The sequence below is a fragment of the Melampsora larici-populina genome, assembly GCF_000204055.1.
Source record: "Melampsora larici-populina 98AG31 unplaced genomic scaffold MELLAscaffold_11, whole genome shotgun sequence".
Lineage (NCBI taxonomy): Eukaryota > Fungi > Basidiomycota > Pucciniomycetes > Pucciniales > Melampsoraceae > Melampsora > Melampsora laricis-populina.
In genome coordinates, this window is record NW_006768775.1 from 938376 (window position 1) to 955827 (window position 17452).

Genomic DNA, 17452 nt, shown 5'->3' on the forward strand with positions numbered 1-17452 from the left:
CACACTACACAACACTGAGAGACATAAACATGTAAAACAACTTTTATTCCTATCATCCAACATTTTGATTGCAGATTCTAACCAATCAACCTTTTCTGCCCTTTTGTATTGTTTCTGGGTCAAAATCAAACTTTGGTAACATCAAACTTGGATTAGATGGGGGACACAGTGTGACATTCTGACATAAATATAGCAAGCAGAAGTGAACACAAACACAGTAAAAGTCCTATAAATAGTGGGGTTCAAGTCAAAAATTCCAAGCAGAAATCTTACAACATCCAAGTGATTTTTTTAGGATGAATTTTACCTCAAACTCACTTGGACATTAGGGGGTTTCAAGTCCAAAATTTTATGGTATTTTGCAGTACAACAAGTTGTCCGAGACCGTAAAATTTCACCTTAAATTTGAAAATTTGGGACACCTTTTTAGGTGTCCCAAATGCTGTTGACCGTATATTTGCAGAAAAAAAAACACTGTAAAATCTTGAAAACTTGTCCGTTTCATCATATATTCGACAAATATATCCTGACTTGAAACCCCCTATTGTAAGAATTGTTTAAACATAGGCCACTACGTCTAATAATGAAAAAAACAAGCTTTGAGACAAAGGTACATATTGTGGAAAAAAGTACATTGTATCTGCTGTTATGGACTCAACAAAAGAGAAGTAGGAAAAAAATGACCGTTAGGCAACAAAAAACAACTCATACACCTTTTCTTGAGACAAAAAAAGACAGTTTTTTTCTTGATAAAAAAATCAAGCTTTTTAAAATCATAGGTATCAACCTATAGTTTTAGAGCCTGCAAGTGGCTCTAGAGCTACTCGCGAGCTTTAAAACGTGAGTTATAAATTAAGGCTTCCGAGCAATGCCTAAAACACATTTTGGGTTTGACTTCATTCGACTTGAACCCCGCTAATAGATATCAAATTGAATAAATGATGTCCAAATATGGGCTTCATACATATTTAACTTTGTGATGGGTAAAGAGGAAATGAGAGTCATGATTTAAAAACTCCAATAACACAGCTTAAAAGTGTACTGAAGCTTCAAGGAATGATACAAGTTGATTGTAATGAAAGTTAGAAATTGAGATAGATTACGATTTCAAAGCTGTGAAAAATATAAATAAATTCTGATCAGGGAAGAGAATACTAAAGTCACACTCAAAGTCAAAGTCAAAGTCCATGAATTTGAATATCATACTGAAGAATTTCCATCAGATTTGTAGGTACCTATTGGCATGAGTCTTGGGAACCTTGAGAGGGAGATTCGACTCGCTGGATCAATGTTATCATTCTTCCTGAGACTGTCTAAGATCAAGAACAAGGTGCTTCGGAGGTTGATCATCTTAGTATCGCCCCACATGATCACAACTAAATTCATCTGCTTACATGTTTCCCAAGGTTGAAATGGTACTAGGTATACCCTGCATGATGATTGTAAAAAGGTCATGAGATAGGGGAAAAATCAAATCCTAAAGAAAACAAAACAAGGCTTACAATGCGAAGGATAAGCCAAAAGTTTGCGTCCACGATGAATTCACCATTGCGAATCAAACGAATCTTGAAAAAGAAATTGAAGAACGTGAAGCAGATTCAATTAAAGGGTCAAGTCTCTTTGAATTGACCCATGATCAAGACTAAAGCTCAATACATACTGTACAGGCACCTAACACGACACGTAAGAATATCATTGCCAATTCTATCACGGTGTTTGAAAAGACACCACCTGTTTGTCGTTTTGTCGAATGATCCAATCCTCTTTGAGTCTTGAAGCTTTGAAACAATAGATATACAAATGGGACATAAAACTGATCGGATTGAAGTATAACATTTTAGACTAGGATCTCTGTTATATTAATATAGGACGTACCAAAAAAGTCAATGCATCACATAGCACATAAAAGTATACACTGACCGTAGTGTCATATACCAAACGATCCTGATCAAAGAAGCGGAATTAGAATTACAGCCGAACTCATTTTACTATTTTCAAGTGAGACTTACAATGTGATGCATGACGCGCGCGAGTACAATAACTTGGGATGCAACATGAGTCACACTACATGTTCCCGAGGTGCAATTGTGCGCCAAATCCCGGAGATGTTGGGTGACAGGCATCACCACTTGTCTCACACGACCATATTCATGGGTAAGTTGGGAGCAAACGGTGACAATGACTGCTAAGATTTAAAGATGATTTCAGGGAGTGCAGATCATGTAAAGTAGCATTGAAATAATAGGCTGACCACTTGGTACTAAGATGATTATTACCAAAAATATATTCAGTGCCCATGTTGCAGTGGTTGAGAGCAATCGTCCCTTTGGGGCTAAATTTTCTGAGACAGCTCTCTGTCTGACAAAGATAAAATGACAGATGCACAGCCATAAGATCACTAAGTCAGGGTGTGTTGATGTGGGGAAAGAAATTTTTTCAACGTATGAACTAATGATCAAGGATAAAAACTAAGTCAAATTGCTTACCGCTAAAGAAAATTCAATTATATTAGCACTTTAAGAGGAAATGAGGCAATGAGTGATGAAAGCTCACCTGGCACATGCAATCGAAACTAAAACCTTGATGCCTAGTAAGAAATTTGGCCATCCCTCGTCCAAATGACCAGATTGTGCGAATTGGTAACAAACGATCTCTGCCACTGCAACTATGTAGTGAAGAAAAGTATACCGTTACGTTGGATCAACCTCTTCTGGTGGACAAAACTCGCACGAGACAAGCGTACTTACATATACTATATAGCAAGTAGCACAATCCACAGTGGTTCGCACGATCAAGTTGTATGAGTCCCACTGAACAGGAAGTAAATAAGCATTCATGACAAGCTTAAGTAGATCACGAGTTGCGCTCCACTCACCTGCATTCAAACTAATATGATACATTTTCTTTGTCTTGGAGCGACGATAGATAATGTAGGCTGATTGAAGGAACATTCTGAACGGCAAATTCGTCCAACGTCAGTTTTGTCAACTAGAGTCTCAACACCTGCCCTGTCTCAGTTATGTTGATCAGAAACAAGCTATTCTAACATTATCAACTCCAATACCAGAAAGCCTTGCACGTAAAGGGACCAAGACGGCAGAGGACATGGCTTTGGATAAAGAGAGAGAGAAAAGTCAGATCAGCAGAAGTTGTTATGTCAGACCTTGGATTCTCAACAAAGAATCGCGTTTATGTATCGACACGCACCAGGAGGAAGGTATCGACATAATCAGCTGTTGCCTGATAAGGGTTGATGTTCGGGGTTAAATGAATGACGAAGTTAAGCACTCGGCTTCCGATGATTTGAGACATGGAACGGCGAAATATATTGAAGTTTGGGAAAAGAATTTAAGAATGTATGGGCTCAACTTGATCAGAATTTATAAACTAACTCCATGGCATTTCATTTGACGTCAATATAGATGACTTGAGTTGACCCTCATAGACTCTATGCATCCTACCCTTCGAAGTCCGGGATAGGGTATGTGCATGGATTTCACCATAATTTCTCCCAATACGAAGTGCGCTTAACCTAGATGAACCAAAGAGGATCAGTAAAGCTTGAATTTGAACAGAGTTTCGCTTTCTGTTACCTTTTTCCTCCGAATTCAACAATTGCAATGCGAATCTCACATGTGCCACTTTGTCCGCTCAGGAAATAGAACCATGCACAAAAACCTTCCGGAAATAAGTCAGTGAGGAAACCCGGAATCAAGACAATCATTTGAACAAGCTGAATCAAGTTTAAATTCATTCAAAGAAAGTTCACCACCACATAACTTATAGCAATCTTGAATCTACTCTCATTCACATCAAATCATATTCAAAAAAAGTTCAAAAGAAATGGACTACAAAACATTCAAATCAGTTTGATCTATAACAAAATCCTTATAGTTCTTATTTTTTTCATCGTGCTTCCATATGTATGTTTTTTTGTACTGTGACTCTATCATTTGGTTACTTTTGTTCTTAAATTCCAGCTTTAGCTCCAAATGCTCTAACCACACCCAATCCACTAATCTCACAAAGCTTCTTAGCTGCTCCATCTACACCTGATAAAGCACACATTGTTTCTAATCTAGATGGTTCTTGTAAAGCAGCCTATAAAAATGTCACGAAAGAGAATATCAATTAGTTTACCATGATATCAGTCTGAGTAATTGCAAGCGAGCGAAATTCAATCTTACCTCTTCAGATGAAGGAGGTAAAGGAGGTAAACCTTGTTGAACCCGAACCTCATTCTCAGCTTTCCTTTTAGAAATCACACTTTCAAGTTTAGCTCTATCTCTAGCCAATTGACGAGACTGAAAACTAAGAGTACTAAGAGCAGTATTATGAACCTCAATCGAATTCATAACCGTTAAGAGGGTATCTAACATTGAAGTAGGTGAATCAGAATGTTGAGAAGAAGGTAAACTTAATGGAGAGAAGGAAGGTAAATGATTTGATAATAGTTCAGATCGATTGGATTCAGTGGGTGTTCCCCATTGGTTCGTACTAACGATCGAACTTTGAATCGATTCTGACGTAGGTGAGATTAAGGTTGCTAAGAATGCCGTCAATAATGCTGAGGATTGAATCGTTAAAGGGATTTCTTGTAAGATATTAGAGACTGTAAGTTTATGATCTGCAAGACTATCAATCAAGTCCAAACATTCAAGATTATCAATCGATCCGATCTTCACATTAAACTAAACGTCTTACTTACTTTTGTGAATCGAATTTTCCATTCTGATAAGCTTCAACAAAGTTTTGAGAAAGACGATAAGCTTTTAAATTAACCGTTCCTTGGGTCGAACTAGCTAAATCATAAACGATAGCTAAACCTTTACCAGCTAAAACTTTTGTTTTGACCAATGATTTTGAAGTAGGTGTAGTCGAACCGATTTGAATCGAAATCAAAGTTTCAATAAAGCCAGGTGTAGCTAAATGTTGAGAATTGATTGTAGAACAATAAAATCCAACTATGTTTGCATCTGCACCTAAAGCAGATAGACGTGGTAAGATTGAAGAAGCATATCTAGAAGCTAATTTCCAACCAAAGCCAAAAAAAGTCATGTATCAGGTTTGGATAAAGTTGAATTGATGTAATAAGTTTGTCTTTTTTGCTTGTCATTTACCCATTTTAGTACCTTTAGGTTCATCTCCATCAATCGAAGCACCCATAAGACAACCAGAAGGTAATGGAAATGCATCACTTATATTTAGGATACCAGAAGTATCTAAACCTAAAAGTTGACCAGAAGCAATTTGATTTGAACCAGATGCCATTGATTCTCTTGCATGTTTAATAATCTTCATCACAGCCTTTGATTTTGTTTTTTTTTACCCAAAAGCAAAGATGAAAAAAAAATCAATAAATCATCGTTTTCTTTTGACTTCTTCTTTTGGTTGAAAAATAACTTACAAGACTATCTAATTTAACATTCTCAACTGGAACTTCATGTTCAAGTTCGATTAATTGAGCATTTAATCCCATTAATTTAGTTGCAGGAGTAGGAGAAGGCGAAGGTGCATTATTCCGACTGTTACTTGCTATCATAATAGCAGCAGCTGCTGTTAATGGCTTTGATGTCATTTTTGTTTTGTTGATGTTCGAATGAAAGACAAAGTCGAATGAGGTTGAGGTTGTTGTTGGTGTGGTTCTTGGTGTTCTGATCGGGTAAAGTGGTATTTTTGAAATTCGATTGAAAGTGGGAATTGGTTGGTCAAACCCTAAGTTCCATTTTACAATTTAAACTCGATTAAAACGTCTAAAATGCAAGCTTAAGGTGTTTTATCCAGGTACTTAATTAAGTCACCTACACAGACATGTCACCCATCTTCAATGACTTTAAAACTACAATACAAAAGATGAGAATTGCAATGAAATCTGAAAAGCTTCAAAGCTAATCAACTTAACAGAATACATATCTCCAAAGCATTCAGATTATCAAACTGAACCTCATCAAAAGTTCTTCGAATGGGCACTCTTGGTAAATTCAGTAATGTTTACTAGATCCTTGGAAAGATCACCAAACATGAAGTTATGAATTTCAAAGGCAAAAAAATTTAAACCAAACTACTATACATGTTTGTCATTTTGGTTGAAATTGATGATGACTTGAAGATTTTCAAAAAATAAACTGTTCAAAGGTTGATGGATGACTCAAGTCTACATTGCAAAGATCTTTGATTTGATAGGATATGAACAAAATGCAAATATGTTTTCTCCAAAGACTTGTAAATTCACATTCAAATCATTAATCATCAATACGATCCAATTTACAAATTCAAACTCCAAACCTTGGTCATTCCATCATCACCAACACTTGCAAGTAATTGTTTAGCTTCAGAACGCCAATTTGGATTGTTAGTTGAATTTGAATTTGTAGAATCTTGAATCTTACACCATCTAACCGAATTAATATCTGTAACACCATGTGCATTTTTTTGTTGAATTAATAAATCGATTTCTGGTTTAGGATTTGTACTATCTAAACCAGATACAGATGTACCTCGATGCTGAAAAAATAAACAAAAAGTCGAAAATTATTGAGAAAGTCAGTAACGATCGAAAAAGAAAAAATTCAAGTGTCGATATAGAAAAGGGAAATGTAGAAGATTAAAAAGACAAACGATTGTAAAGATATTAATTTTTCCATCTCCAGCACCAGTAGCAATATATCCTAAATGTTCACCTTCGTTACCTTTAATCTGATCCTCTACATTCCCCCAAAAAGTCCAATCAATAGAATAAATCGTACGTTTATGAAACCCTTCTAAAACATAAACACAACTCCATCTTTCTCTTTCAGAACGACCGATTCTCCAACCACCATTCAAACCACCATCACGACCTTCAATCCCACCTTTCAAAACTTTTTCTCTAGACCAGATACGTATAGATAGATCATCAGAACAAGAACTAATAAATTCACCACAAGCTGAAAATGAAGCATCCCAAACTGTAGAAGTATGACCGATAAGTTTATGTATCAAAGTGAAATCACCATCAGAACTAACATCTTCTGAATAAAGATGTAAATGATTATCATAAGAAGTAGAACAAAGTAAATCTTCTTTTGGTGACCAACAAACCGATTTCACATCTGCTTCATGTTCCATTAAAACAGATAAAACTTCATAACCTCCATCATCTGTGACGATTCCTTCATTCACTTCTGAATCAGTTAAGATTTCCCATACCCAAACACTTTTATCACGAGAACAAGTGGCCATTAGTTTTCCATTTCGATTCCAAGCTACACCTTTGATTTCACTTTCATGTCCTTCTAGAGACATCATACATTCCCAATCGGTTGTATCATTCTGAGACTCTAGATTTTGGGTTTCTTCAGCTTCAATTTCGGATTCCCATCTATCTTGATGAGTTGTAAGATCAGGCTTGGTTAATGGATGTGTGTTGGACCAAATCGAAACTGTCGAATCAAATGAACCAGAAGCTAACATATTCCCAGAAGGATTCCATTGAATTGATCTAACAGTACGAGTATGACCTGTAGGAATTGAATCTAAATAATCAAATCTGAATGAAGTTTTTTTGATAGGTTTTGTTTCTTCTGGTATAAGATTCAACGGTCTTTGAGTTGAACATATTTGATATTTATATAATTTGATTTGTTTATCCGTTGAAGATGATGCTAAAATAGGTTTTGATGGATGCCATGAAACAGACCATGCTCGATCAGAATGTCCTGCATCAAAAACAATGAGAGAGATATCAAATGATAAGCTTAAAAGTTTTGAACAGTTTCAATTATTCAAAGAAATGAAGATCTTACCAAAATTAAATATGAGAGTAAGAACGAATGCTGACCTTGTAAGACGGCAACCTGTTGAAGTGAGCTAGACTGAGTTTGATCTAATTCCATCTCGGTAGTATTGTTGGACATTCTTGAGGTTTTCAATTGGGTGATGGTGTCAGTGAGAAGTGTGGATCGAGAGTTTATCACATTTTTTTTCGAAGGCACATTTGATCCGATGTTGTGTAGCATATCGGATATCGGATACGACCCGACATCATCCTTAACCACCCAGTTTGATTTGGGGTGATTTGGGTCATTCATGTTTGTCGTACACCACCATGTCCCATTTACAAACTCTCTCGTCATTACGACAAAAGTTTGGTTTCAAAGCACCAGAGGTAAGCAAATCTATTTTCATCTATTCAGACCATCATCTTCCAAATTATCAATGAACTGATCATTCTTCTCTGTGTATACTACGTAGGTTGCAGTAGATCATTTGATTATTGGTGGTGGTGTGATAGGATTAGCAATAGGACATTACCTCACTAGATCATTTCCGAATAAATCTAGTTATTTACTTGAGCGGTTAGCCACCAAGAAACAAAAAGAAACCAATTTCACGGTTTGACGATAAATGCAAAATATGGATGACTTTTGATAATCAAGATCACTAACATGACTTGATATTTTCTTCTTGGTATATTCTTATCATTGGATGATTGGATTCAAATTCATGAAACCTCACTATGGTTTTGATTTAGTCATAGTCAAGTAGGGCAAGAAACAAGGTAAGGTAAGCATTGTAAATGATTTGATTGTGAGTTTTATGTTGTGTGCCATACTTACTGAAAATGTTGTTACTATCTTGTATCTTTTCAACGCAATCACTCGACTTAATTCGAATGCACAAACCATATGTATGTGATTAATCAGCTCACGAAATAGTGAGGTGATTCATGCGGTATGTTTCAAATTCTGATCATCATAAGTTCAAGAGACAACAATCACTGAAAAAAAATGGATCGATTCCTAGGGATTATATTATCCATTAGATTCTTTAAAAACAAGTTTATGTTTAAGAGGTAGAAAACTTTTATATGATTTTTGTCATTCTCATTCGATTCCATATCAAAAACTTGGAAAATTGATCATTTCGAAATCAAAGTTTGAAGAAGAATACCTAAAATCACTTTACACTAAATCTCAACACATCAACAATAATCAAGTTTTACAACGTCAAGTTTATTTTAATGATCTCTCTGGAACCCATCATTTACCAATACTACCGATTAAACTGTTGAACCGATCTGAAGTTTTAGATTTAGAACCTGATCTTACTCATCAACTTGGAAATTGTTTACTTAGTCCTGAAACTGGAATCATAGACTCACATTCTTTAATGAGTACATTGGAAAACCTAATTGATCAATGTGATAATGGAGCAATCGTGTTAAATACAAGTGTGGTTAGAATTGATAAAGCGAAATCTAATTCAGGTTGGATCGTTCAAACTAAAACAACGAATCCACAAGGTATGGATGAAATTAATAGCGTGTTAGCAAGATGTGTGATTAATTGTGCTGGATTAAAGTTAGTGAATTTATTTTTATTTTGGTAAAAAAAATCCATTTTGGATTGTATACTTACTTCTATGGAATACCTTCATAGTGCTCATAATCATTATAATCAAATACTCAAGGATCAATCTAATCAATTGCGTTTAAGTTTTTGTAAAGGAAATTATTATTCATATACATCAAAAATAGGTGTAGGTTCAATAAACCATTTAATATATCCAACCCCAAGTTTTAATCCCAATGGAAAAACTTTTGCAGGTTTAGGTACTCATTTAACATTAGATTTGAATCATAAAATCAAATTTGGACCAGATGTAGAATGGTTAGAAACTCCAACTGATGTTATGAATTCAACTGATGGAAGTCAAAGTGTTGAAGAAATTCAAGATTTTTGGGTATCAAATCTTTCACCTAATTGTAATAGATTAGAAGAAGTTTTTCATTCGGTTAAATCTTATTTACCCAAGGTCGAATTAGATCATTTTACTCCTGATTGTTGAGTTTTTTTCATTCAGTTTTGATTCTTGAGATTAAGTATCGTCATTGAGAATTAGATGACCTTTTCATTGACTAATTCTGTTTTTTTTGGAATTAATTGTTTTATTTTATATTTAAAAAACAGATTCAGGTATAAGACCTAAATTAAAGGGACTCAATGAAACCCAAAACCAAATCAATCGATCAATTTTAAAGATCGAAAATCAAAAACAAGATTTATTAGAAGACTTTTTGATAAATCAAAGTGATTCTGGATTTTATAATTTGTTAGGGATCGAATCACCTGGTTTAACTTCTTCTTTGTCTATTGCCGAATATCTGACTAAATCGATTCAAAAGGATTTTTGGGGATTAGATTTTAGAAAGAAAGGGAATTCGAGAGTTAGTGAAATTGGTGAAATCGATGCTTGGGGATAACTACACGGAGGGAGCTAATAATCTATAAGACTTTCATGGTCAGTCAGTATGGTGTTTTTCTTTTTGACATCATTTCTTTTTGTGTATCTAGTTGCTATTAGACGTGCTGCCATTACACCTATGTTCTTACTGAAGAGTGGAATGTCCTTTCGTTGATTGATAAAAGCACATCGTACAGAAAGTTCTTCTGATTTGTAAATTATGTTTTTCCCATTCTTACTATGTGGAATATTAAATTATGTCCTGGTCAAGTCACTCAACATCATGCTCTAGTCATGTTGACTAAGAGGGATGCAATATGGCCAAGAATGAGTCTTGTGGTATGATAAACTTTTAGATCATTGATCAATGAAAGGGCTCTTGAAATTGCAACGGGAAAGTGAATAAATACTCGTCATTTCAGTGATAGAAAAAGATGCATAGACAAACTTTTGAGATATCTTTATGTGCTGCTATCTTCGTTTGTTTTCTTGTTTCCTTGCCTTGTTAATTTGTCCGAGTTTAAACTTTATACTCTTCATTTGACTATCTCTCGTGACCTGTTGTAATGAACAAACCTGATATGGGAAGTTGTAAGTTGTGACCCCTCAACAGGAAACTGCTGATGATGTGTATTCAGAAATGTAAGGGCCCGTTCGGCTGGAACCCAAAAACGGTTTTTGGTCAAAAACACCACCAAAGCCAAAAACCGTTTTTGGGTCAAAACGGTTTTTGATTTTCATGAAAAACACAGGTGTTCGGCAACGGTCTTTGATCAAAACCAAAAACGGTTTTTGATCAAAAAATCTTCAATTTTGAAAAACAGCCCTGAGGCTGTTTTTGAGACCAAAAAGTGTTTTTGCCCTGTTTGCCCCTCCATCTCGATCTTTCGTTGACCTATTTGGTCGACTGTTCGGTCAACGTAAAAGCCGAATTCCGAGTTTTTCAATCCGCCCCTCGAAAAAGGGGCAGATTGAAAAATCGTTTTTGTGTAACGATTTTTTCGAAATCCAGCCGAACGGGCCCTAAGATCAAAGCACTGCAAAACCATAGCAGATGAGAAAGAAAGTGTTGATAAATCAATGCAATTCATCAATACTTGAATTAAACTATGTAACATTATTGATAAAGATGAACAAAATGATACAAGTTCAAGTGTGATGGCCACACTCATCAGTTCATCCTGATAAGATGATTCATTTCCTTTGCAAATTACAAGTGACGATGTCTCGACATCAAGATCAAGGAACATATTCAGAGTGACGTTCAGAATAGCAAGTCTTTAGAGAGGTGTTTCAGCTACATATTTGATCCGAGCCATTTTAGAAGAATCAGGAAGGATGGTTTTGGATGATTTGAGGCCGAGTTTCCGTCAATCGGCGAACTTCAAAGGCTCCTAGTTTCTTTCGCTTTATCTGTCTGACTCTGCCAGAAAGAGTCCCTAGCAAGCTCAAAACACTGTGAACGGAATGCGATACAACGAAAAGTTCACCATACTCCGCAACACACTTTCTCATGGCTCTCTAAACACATGGCACCTAAAGCTAATCCGGAACAAGCCCAACGAAATACGTGATCTTGGTCTACAAAGCTTTCAATCGTATCATCACCATCATAAAAGGCGCCGGACTTTTTTGGAGCGCAAGCACAATGAGAGTAAACTCTGGAAACTACGCAACGAATTCAAAGGTGTAACATTAACGGAATTTGAGAAACAACAGGGATATAGCGCACAGTGAAGCAGCACAGAAAAGTTTCTCTAACAATTGTTTTTATGATGTCCAAGACTATTTCATCGAGAACCTTCAAGGAAGAAAATAAGAAAACCAGCATAAACGAATCCAAGCTCTAACAATATCTTTCGTAAAGTTGCGTTTTGAGATCAAGTTCAAGATTCGTTTGAAAGACAAGATGGGGACGCCGGTTTCTGAAATCATGCACTGGTCTCATTGTCACTGATAATCTTGGAAAATCGATCAACAATAACGATCGATTCTTCGGAGGGGCGAATCCCTGCTCTATTGTAGACAGTCGTGAGCGCCTCTCTCGCGGTTTCGTATTCGTGCCCACAAAAACTACAATCCAAGACGAAGCATATCGATGATCGTAATCCAAACGGTATGTCAAAATCAGTTGCCAACAGGATAAAGACAGCACCAGTTACGTACCGGTCAATCAAATCATCATATCGATGGAAGATCGAATATATAAACATTCGAAGTTTATATTTTCGTTTTTTGTTGACTAAAACATACAGCAACAACACGATGTTCAGCACGATGACTTAGGTGTACGAAGATAAAATAAAAACACTCACCTTCTTCTACTTCCGGTCCGCTGTCAGGTATCTCGGCTTGAATAAAGAACATCGAAAAGAGAGATACGGAATATAAGATAAACGTATCAAAATCGATACGTCTGGAAGGCCTACCGCGGTTAATCAATTGCCATTCTCGGTCACAGTGATCGACGACGATGACAGGGTAGCGGCGGAACATGTTGATAGAAAGCGAATCGGTAAACGAGTTGGGAAATTCGGTGAAGCTACTTGTTCGATCAGAAGTGGAATGAAAGCTATCAGTAGTGATTCTATTGGATGAGAAGTGGATCGAAAAAGTTTCAAGATTAATGTACCAAGTTGAAGTGCGAGATGATATGGAATCGATCAAGACTAATTCGATAAATCGAAGCGCAAAGTGGGTTGAAGATTATCAAGACCGATTTTATTTTATGAGGAATGGATCGAGAACTTTGGAAGGATAACTTGGTAAGGTCAAGTACGAGATGTATCGAAATCAAGACTAATTCAAGAAATTGAGCGCAAAGTGGATTGAAAATTATGAAGACGAATTCAAGAAATTGAAGTATGAAGTGAGCTTGGAGAAGGGGGAGAAATGAGCGGGAAGTGAGGCCTTTTTAAATCTGACCGATGAGGTATTGATGAGCATAGCAGACGGTTTTGAGAACTGTGAAATTCCTGCCACTGGCATCTGTGATTCACGCCGGATGGATCTTTTCACTGTATGATTCACGAAGAATGATGGACCAGCGCAGATACTTCAACTCTAGTTCTTGATTACTGATACTCTTAAGTTTGATCCGAATAACTGGTAATATTCCTTAAAATTGGGGGTCTAGATGACCTGCTATAGGTGAATAGGATATAAAGACTCCGCCACACGGGCGCACTTTTGGCCTTATATTCGGAACAAATTAACGGAGGTGGGGATCCCATACACTTGGATGAGGATTCGACGTGAAAGTCGGCCAAGTAAGCTTTATGACATCATTTCATGTCAAGCACGCCGTCCGACGACAATCATCAATGAGGCTATGTATGCCTGTAGTATTGCTTAGGGCGCTGAGACCCTTTCGATAGGAGAATGCGGAGAATGGACTCATGCTCGTTTGCTGGTCGATGTTTGCGAAATGCTTGTAATCTTTGTTCATTTTGTGCTTCACAATCAGTCACGCCAGCTACGTTTTGGAAGTCTGATGTGACTGTTTTGTTGTCCACACTCGGAGTTTCTTGAGTGTGAAAGTCATAAGTCTGAATCTATTAGCCATCATAGATTGTTAATGATTTGTTGTATTATGTCTTATCTTATTGAGGACAAGATGTGAGTCTCATGGGCAAGGACTCTCAATCAAGTAGGCAGCAGTACCTGTAAAACGTGTCCTTAATTCACGAAGCTGAAAATTCACTTGAGGGACTTGTGGAAAGGTCTAGAGTAACAATGTTGTCATAATCAGTTCACTCTGTTTGGAATCTCTCCGAAGATGTGTGTGGTCGATGGAAGATGGATCTCAACAGATTGAAGAGGCTCCGCATCGAGTTTCTCTTTATCTTTCGAGCGCACGAAAAAGTTGGATAACCGTATACGCTTCATTCCTTTTCTTTATCAGCTTTATCGCAGCAGCAAGAGAGGACTCATCCATTGGAGGAGGGGGGAACATTCAAGATAGCTATCTACATCATCCTCTCATATCAACTTTCTAAGCCAGAATCTAACCACTGGACTCCTATTAGAATTGCTTCGGATATGAGGCCGACGCTTACTAAATGTAGTAAAGAAATCCTCTCTCTTGGCCACCCCGCACAAACTTTGCACGTGGCATCTGAGCGAGTCGAATTCACTCAAGCTGATGCGAATACCGAAACCCTCCAAAGTTTGCAAGGGCTTACGTATACGACATTATCTTTTACCATGATGGGAGATATCAATATCCATCAGGTGTTATCATGAGATTCAACCCAATAGATTGGTGATCACTCGATTTACTCCTTGTATTCGTGTCTTCAAAATCAGGACTTCGTCAACTCTGTAATCACATTTATTCAGATGTGACTCACGAGCTCTGACAACGACAACTGCGTGTATTCGGTTTCGTCAAATTTTATAGAAGTAAAAATTCTATCACGAAATCCCATCATCGATGGAATTGTTCTACGCTTTACAAGCAGTCATGAAGATCGATTGTAGAAGTCGTGTAGCTGCTCTAGTGTGACCAAAGCCAAATATAAACGTCTTGGTAGATGGGATCCTAGGCATGTTTTTGTTTCGAACATCTTCTGTTTCTCAGAATGACCTACGGTGACTCTGATATGCTTCGGGATTCACACGCAAATAAGATGAATTTGCCGGTGTTTAGCTCTCAGACACGCTCATTGCTTGAGCATTGCTCATCCGCGCACTGTGACGCAAGGTAGACATGAACCATAATGTGTGTTTCAAGACTTTTGCTCGCGCCTAGTTCCGGGTTTTGAAAAAGATGTCCAGTTAAGAATCGGTTTTGTCTGTCCGAGAGCGATCGAGGTAAACAAATCGTATGTGCGTGGTGGTATTTGGAGCGTGATTGTATGTGACGACAACAAGTCTATTCATGAAGGCCAACAGGATGGTTATAAGACACTGTTGCTCATTCCTTTGATTGTTCCTTTCCACGCATGTTCTGGGCGTGCTTTACATGGTTAGATCAACTCTTCAGTGATGACCCCTTGAAGAATTCGATGCCTCGAACTGCGTGAGATGACGAGAGAATGGCGAGTCAAACATATGAGTTTTCACTTGTGATATCGTGTCTCCATCAGTCCAACTTCGAGTTCAATGTACGTTCAGAGCAGGTTTTCTGGATTGACCCGAAGAAAGATCTCTCTCTATTTGGCGTTCCTATACTCCTCCGCATCGTCGGCTCCTACAAATCTGCCTCCGCTTTGAGCCAGTTCAAGGACAGTGACACGCTCCAACTGGTCTGCGTAGATTGGAGTATGTTCGATTTTGTGTTGTAGAGTGTTTTGCTTTGAGTGATGCTGCTGGAAACATAATCCAAAGGGCTCTTATAAGGACCCTTTTTGGTCAGAACCTGAAGCCACATGGAAAACAAGTGATCGACATCGAGATGTGTTCTTGAACGGCTTGAAACCGTGTAGCCTTTCGTGGTCAAGATGAGATAACACAGAGCAAACCACACAGCCGAGATGTGCAATAAAGCTGATCAGAATCAATCGAAAGCTATGTGTATCGTTCATCTCTTCGAGACTGAAGTGCACGAATCTTTCCTCGAATGAGAGTATGGTGAAATAAGCGGATTCAGATACCAACAACAGACGGTAATCCAACTCAGATCCCCAGACAGGTAGTGCGGGATCAAGGTCTTGCGAGGTGTGTTCATGATGAGCTATCGATGACCACCTCGTAGGCAAGGGATTGACGACAGAAAGCGCGGAAGGAATGAGGAATAATTTGTGTGACGGTCACGGAGCCCCTCATTAAAACTGTGGTGGATGGTCGTGATCAAATTGTACAGACGGACGGTCGAGGCCCATTGTGGATCGGGGCATTTTCCCAGATACTCGATTTATATTTGTATGCCCCTAGTCGACTCTCCCCATTCGATATGTAAACAAGCCAATACGAGGATCATCATAGAAAGGAATTATCGTTGATGAAGTGAGGATGGAATTTTAACTCGTTTCCTTTTCCACCTTCATCATTATATCAGCAAGTCTATTGATTATATCAGTAACCCAGTACTTGACGCTTTCGTCGCTAGTATTTCGAAGTTCTATCCACCCACCCATAACAAACAAAAAAGCGACGTTTTGGCTTTATAAGCGCGTTGAGAGACTATAGCTCGATTAGCGTTTTTATTGTTGTGATAATTCCTCCGTTAATAATGAGACATGATTCCCTGGGGAGTTCTGCTTCTTTAGCATACATACCCCTCGCTTCAAGTCCAAGAGTTTTATTTTCGTGATGATCAGGTTGACACTTTCAGTTGGGAAAAGCTGTTCCCCAACTTGATCCAGAGCCTACCCATGTTCCCTTGGATCTAATTGCACGCCGGGATTACGTTGTAACGCTTGATTTCATGAAGGCCGAATGGCAATTCCCAAGCATCGAGCAAGATCACCATACTCTGCAAGTACCTCATCCATGCACGCATCATGTCTTGTAGCCATTAAACTTCCCCGTACAGGCGACTCTTTGAACTACTAAAGCTTGGTTTTAGATAAATTTACTGGCATCCTTACCAAGACCTTAACTGCGCACTCAACGCGACTCCCTCAAACCACCGTGCTGCCCTGTCCCTTGAAGACAACGGACCCACTGGCCCCCGTTGGTGAGCTTTTGTTCAGGTAAGACTACCCCATGTCTTTGTTACACGATCAAATTACCTGCAAATTGAGATCATTCTGTTCAGCAGAAATTTAGTACTCAGCTTCCTGATACCTTACTCGTATGTGGATTTTGATTGCCTTACATACACAACGCCTTTTGCAGATATCAGAATGCAGTGTATCAAACCACAGTTTGACCTTGTTCAAAATGTGAGGACGGTGATTATTTTTAGAGTTTTAGAATGACCGTAGACCTTATGAAAATAAACCATTGCATTTTCACGTCCTTGTGGCTGTAACCAGAGATTAGGACCAAGTAATGCGGTGGGCGGAGGTTGGTATCCTGTGATATCCCTGTTCTTGTGTCATCCCATCAAAACCCGGCTTGATACTAACCGCAAAAGCTAAAAGGTCTTATCTCCAAAACCCTTTCCACCGAGAAATTCCTCTTGACGATCAGCTCAAAATACAAATTGTCAGCTAGTCAGCTATACTTGAATCATCCGGCGACCAATCTAAATTCATTCAAGGTCGCGAACACCGCTCCAAAACACGTACCATCTGACTCATACACACATAAATATATGCTGGCTTTAGTGTTAGCATTT

General features: G+C 37.9%; 5 protein-coding genes across 5 annotated transcripts; 1 reads left to right on the forward strand and 4 right to left on the reverse strand.

The window, feature by feature from the left end:
* Positions 1–441: 441 nt before the first annotated feature.
* MELLADRAFT_71412 (uncharacterized protein) lies at positions 442–3370 on the reverse strand (the record flags this gene model as incomplete). Its single annotated transcript, XM_007408184.1, has 12 exons — positions 442–1333; positions 1395–1429; positions 1503–1565; positions 1661–1813; positions 1876–1944; positions 2010–2185; positions 2252–2400; positions 2554–2665; positions 2748–2810; positions 2876–2952; positions 3048–3109; positions 3208–3370. The coding sequence occupies 12 exons, from the start codon at positions 3310–3312 to the stop codon at positions 1201–1203; spliced, it is 1197 nt and encodes a 398-aa protein (XP_007408246.1).
* A 599-nt stretch (positions 3371–3969) lies between these two features.
* On the reverse strand, positions 3970–5578 carry MELLADRAFT_84677 (Hypothetical protein; the record flags this gene model as incomplete). Its single annotated transcript, XM_007408183.1, has 5 exons — positions 3970–4101; positions 4188–4635; positions 4709–5027; positions 5121–5307; positions 5408–5578. 5 exons carry the CDS (start codon positions 5576–5578, stop codon positions 3970–3972), a joined length of 1257 nt encoding a protein of 418 aa, XP_007408245.1.
* A 686-nt stretch (positions 5579–6264) lies between these two features.
* MELLADRAFT_84678 (uncharacterized protein) lies at positions 6265–7895 on the reverse strand (the record flags this gene model as incomplete). The annotated part of the gene is made up of 3 exons (XM_007408182.1): positions 6265–6504; positions 6619–7697; positions 7820–7895. 3 exons carry the CDS (start codon positions 7893–7895, stop codon positions 6265–6267), a joined length of 1395 nt encoding a protein of 464 aa, XP_007408244.1.
* A 191-nt stretch (positions 7896–8086) lies between these two features.
* MELLADRAFT_104896 (uncharacterized protein) lies at positions 8087–10243 on the forward strand (the record flags this gene model as incomplete). The annotated part of the gene is made up of 7 exons (XM_007408024.1): positions 8087–8146; positions 8233–8336; positions 8513–8539; positions 8685–8712; positions 8785–9341; positions 9420–9823; positions 9951–10243. The coding sequence occupies 7 exons, from the start codon at positions 8087–8089 to the stop codon at positions 10241–10243; spliced, it is 1473 nt and encodes a 490-aa protein (XP_007408086.1).
* Positions 10244–11710: 1467 nt separating this feature from the next.
* MELLADRAFT_104897 (uncharacterized protein) lies at positions 11711–12720 on the reverse strand (the record flags this gene model as incomplete). The annotated part of the gene is made up of 4 exons (XM_007408181.1): positions 11711–11892; positions 12164–12297; positions 12391–12466; positions 12540–12720. The coding sequence occupies 4 exons, from the start codon at positions 12718–12720 to the stop codon at positions 11711–11713; spliced, it is 573 nt and encodes a 190-aa protein (XP_007408243.1).
* Between the last annotated feature and the right edge of the window lie 4732 nt (positions 12721–17452).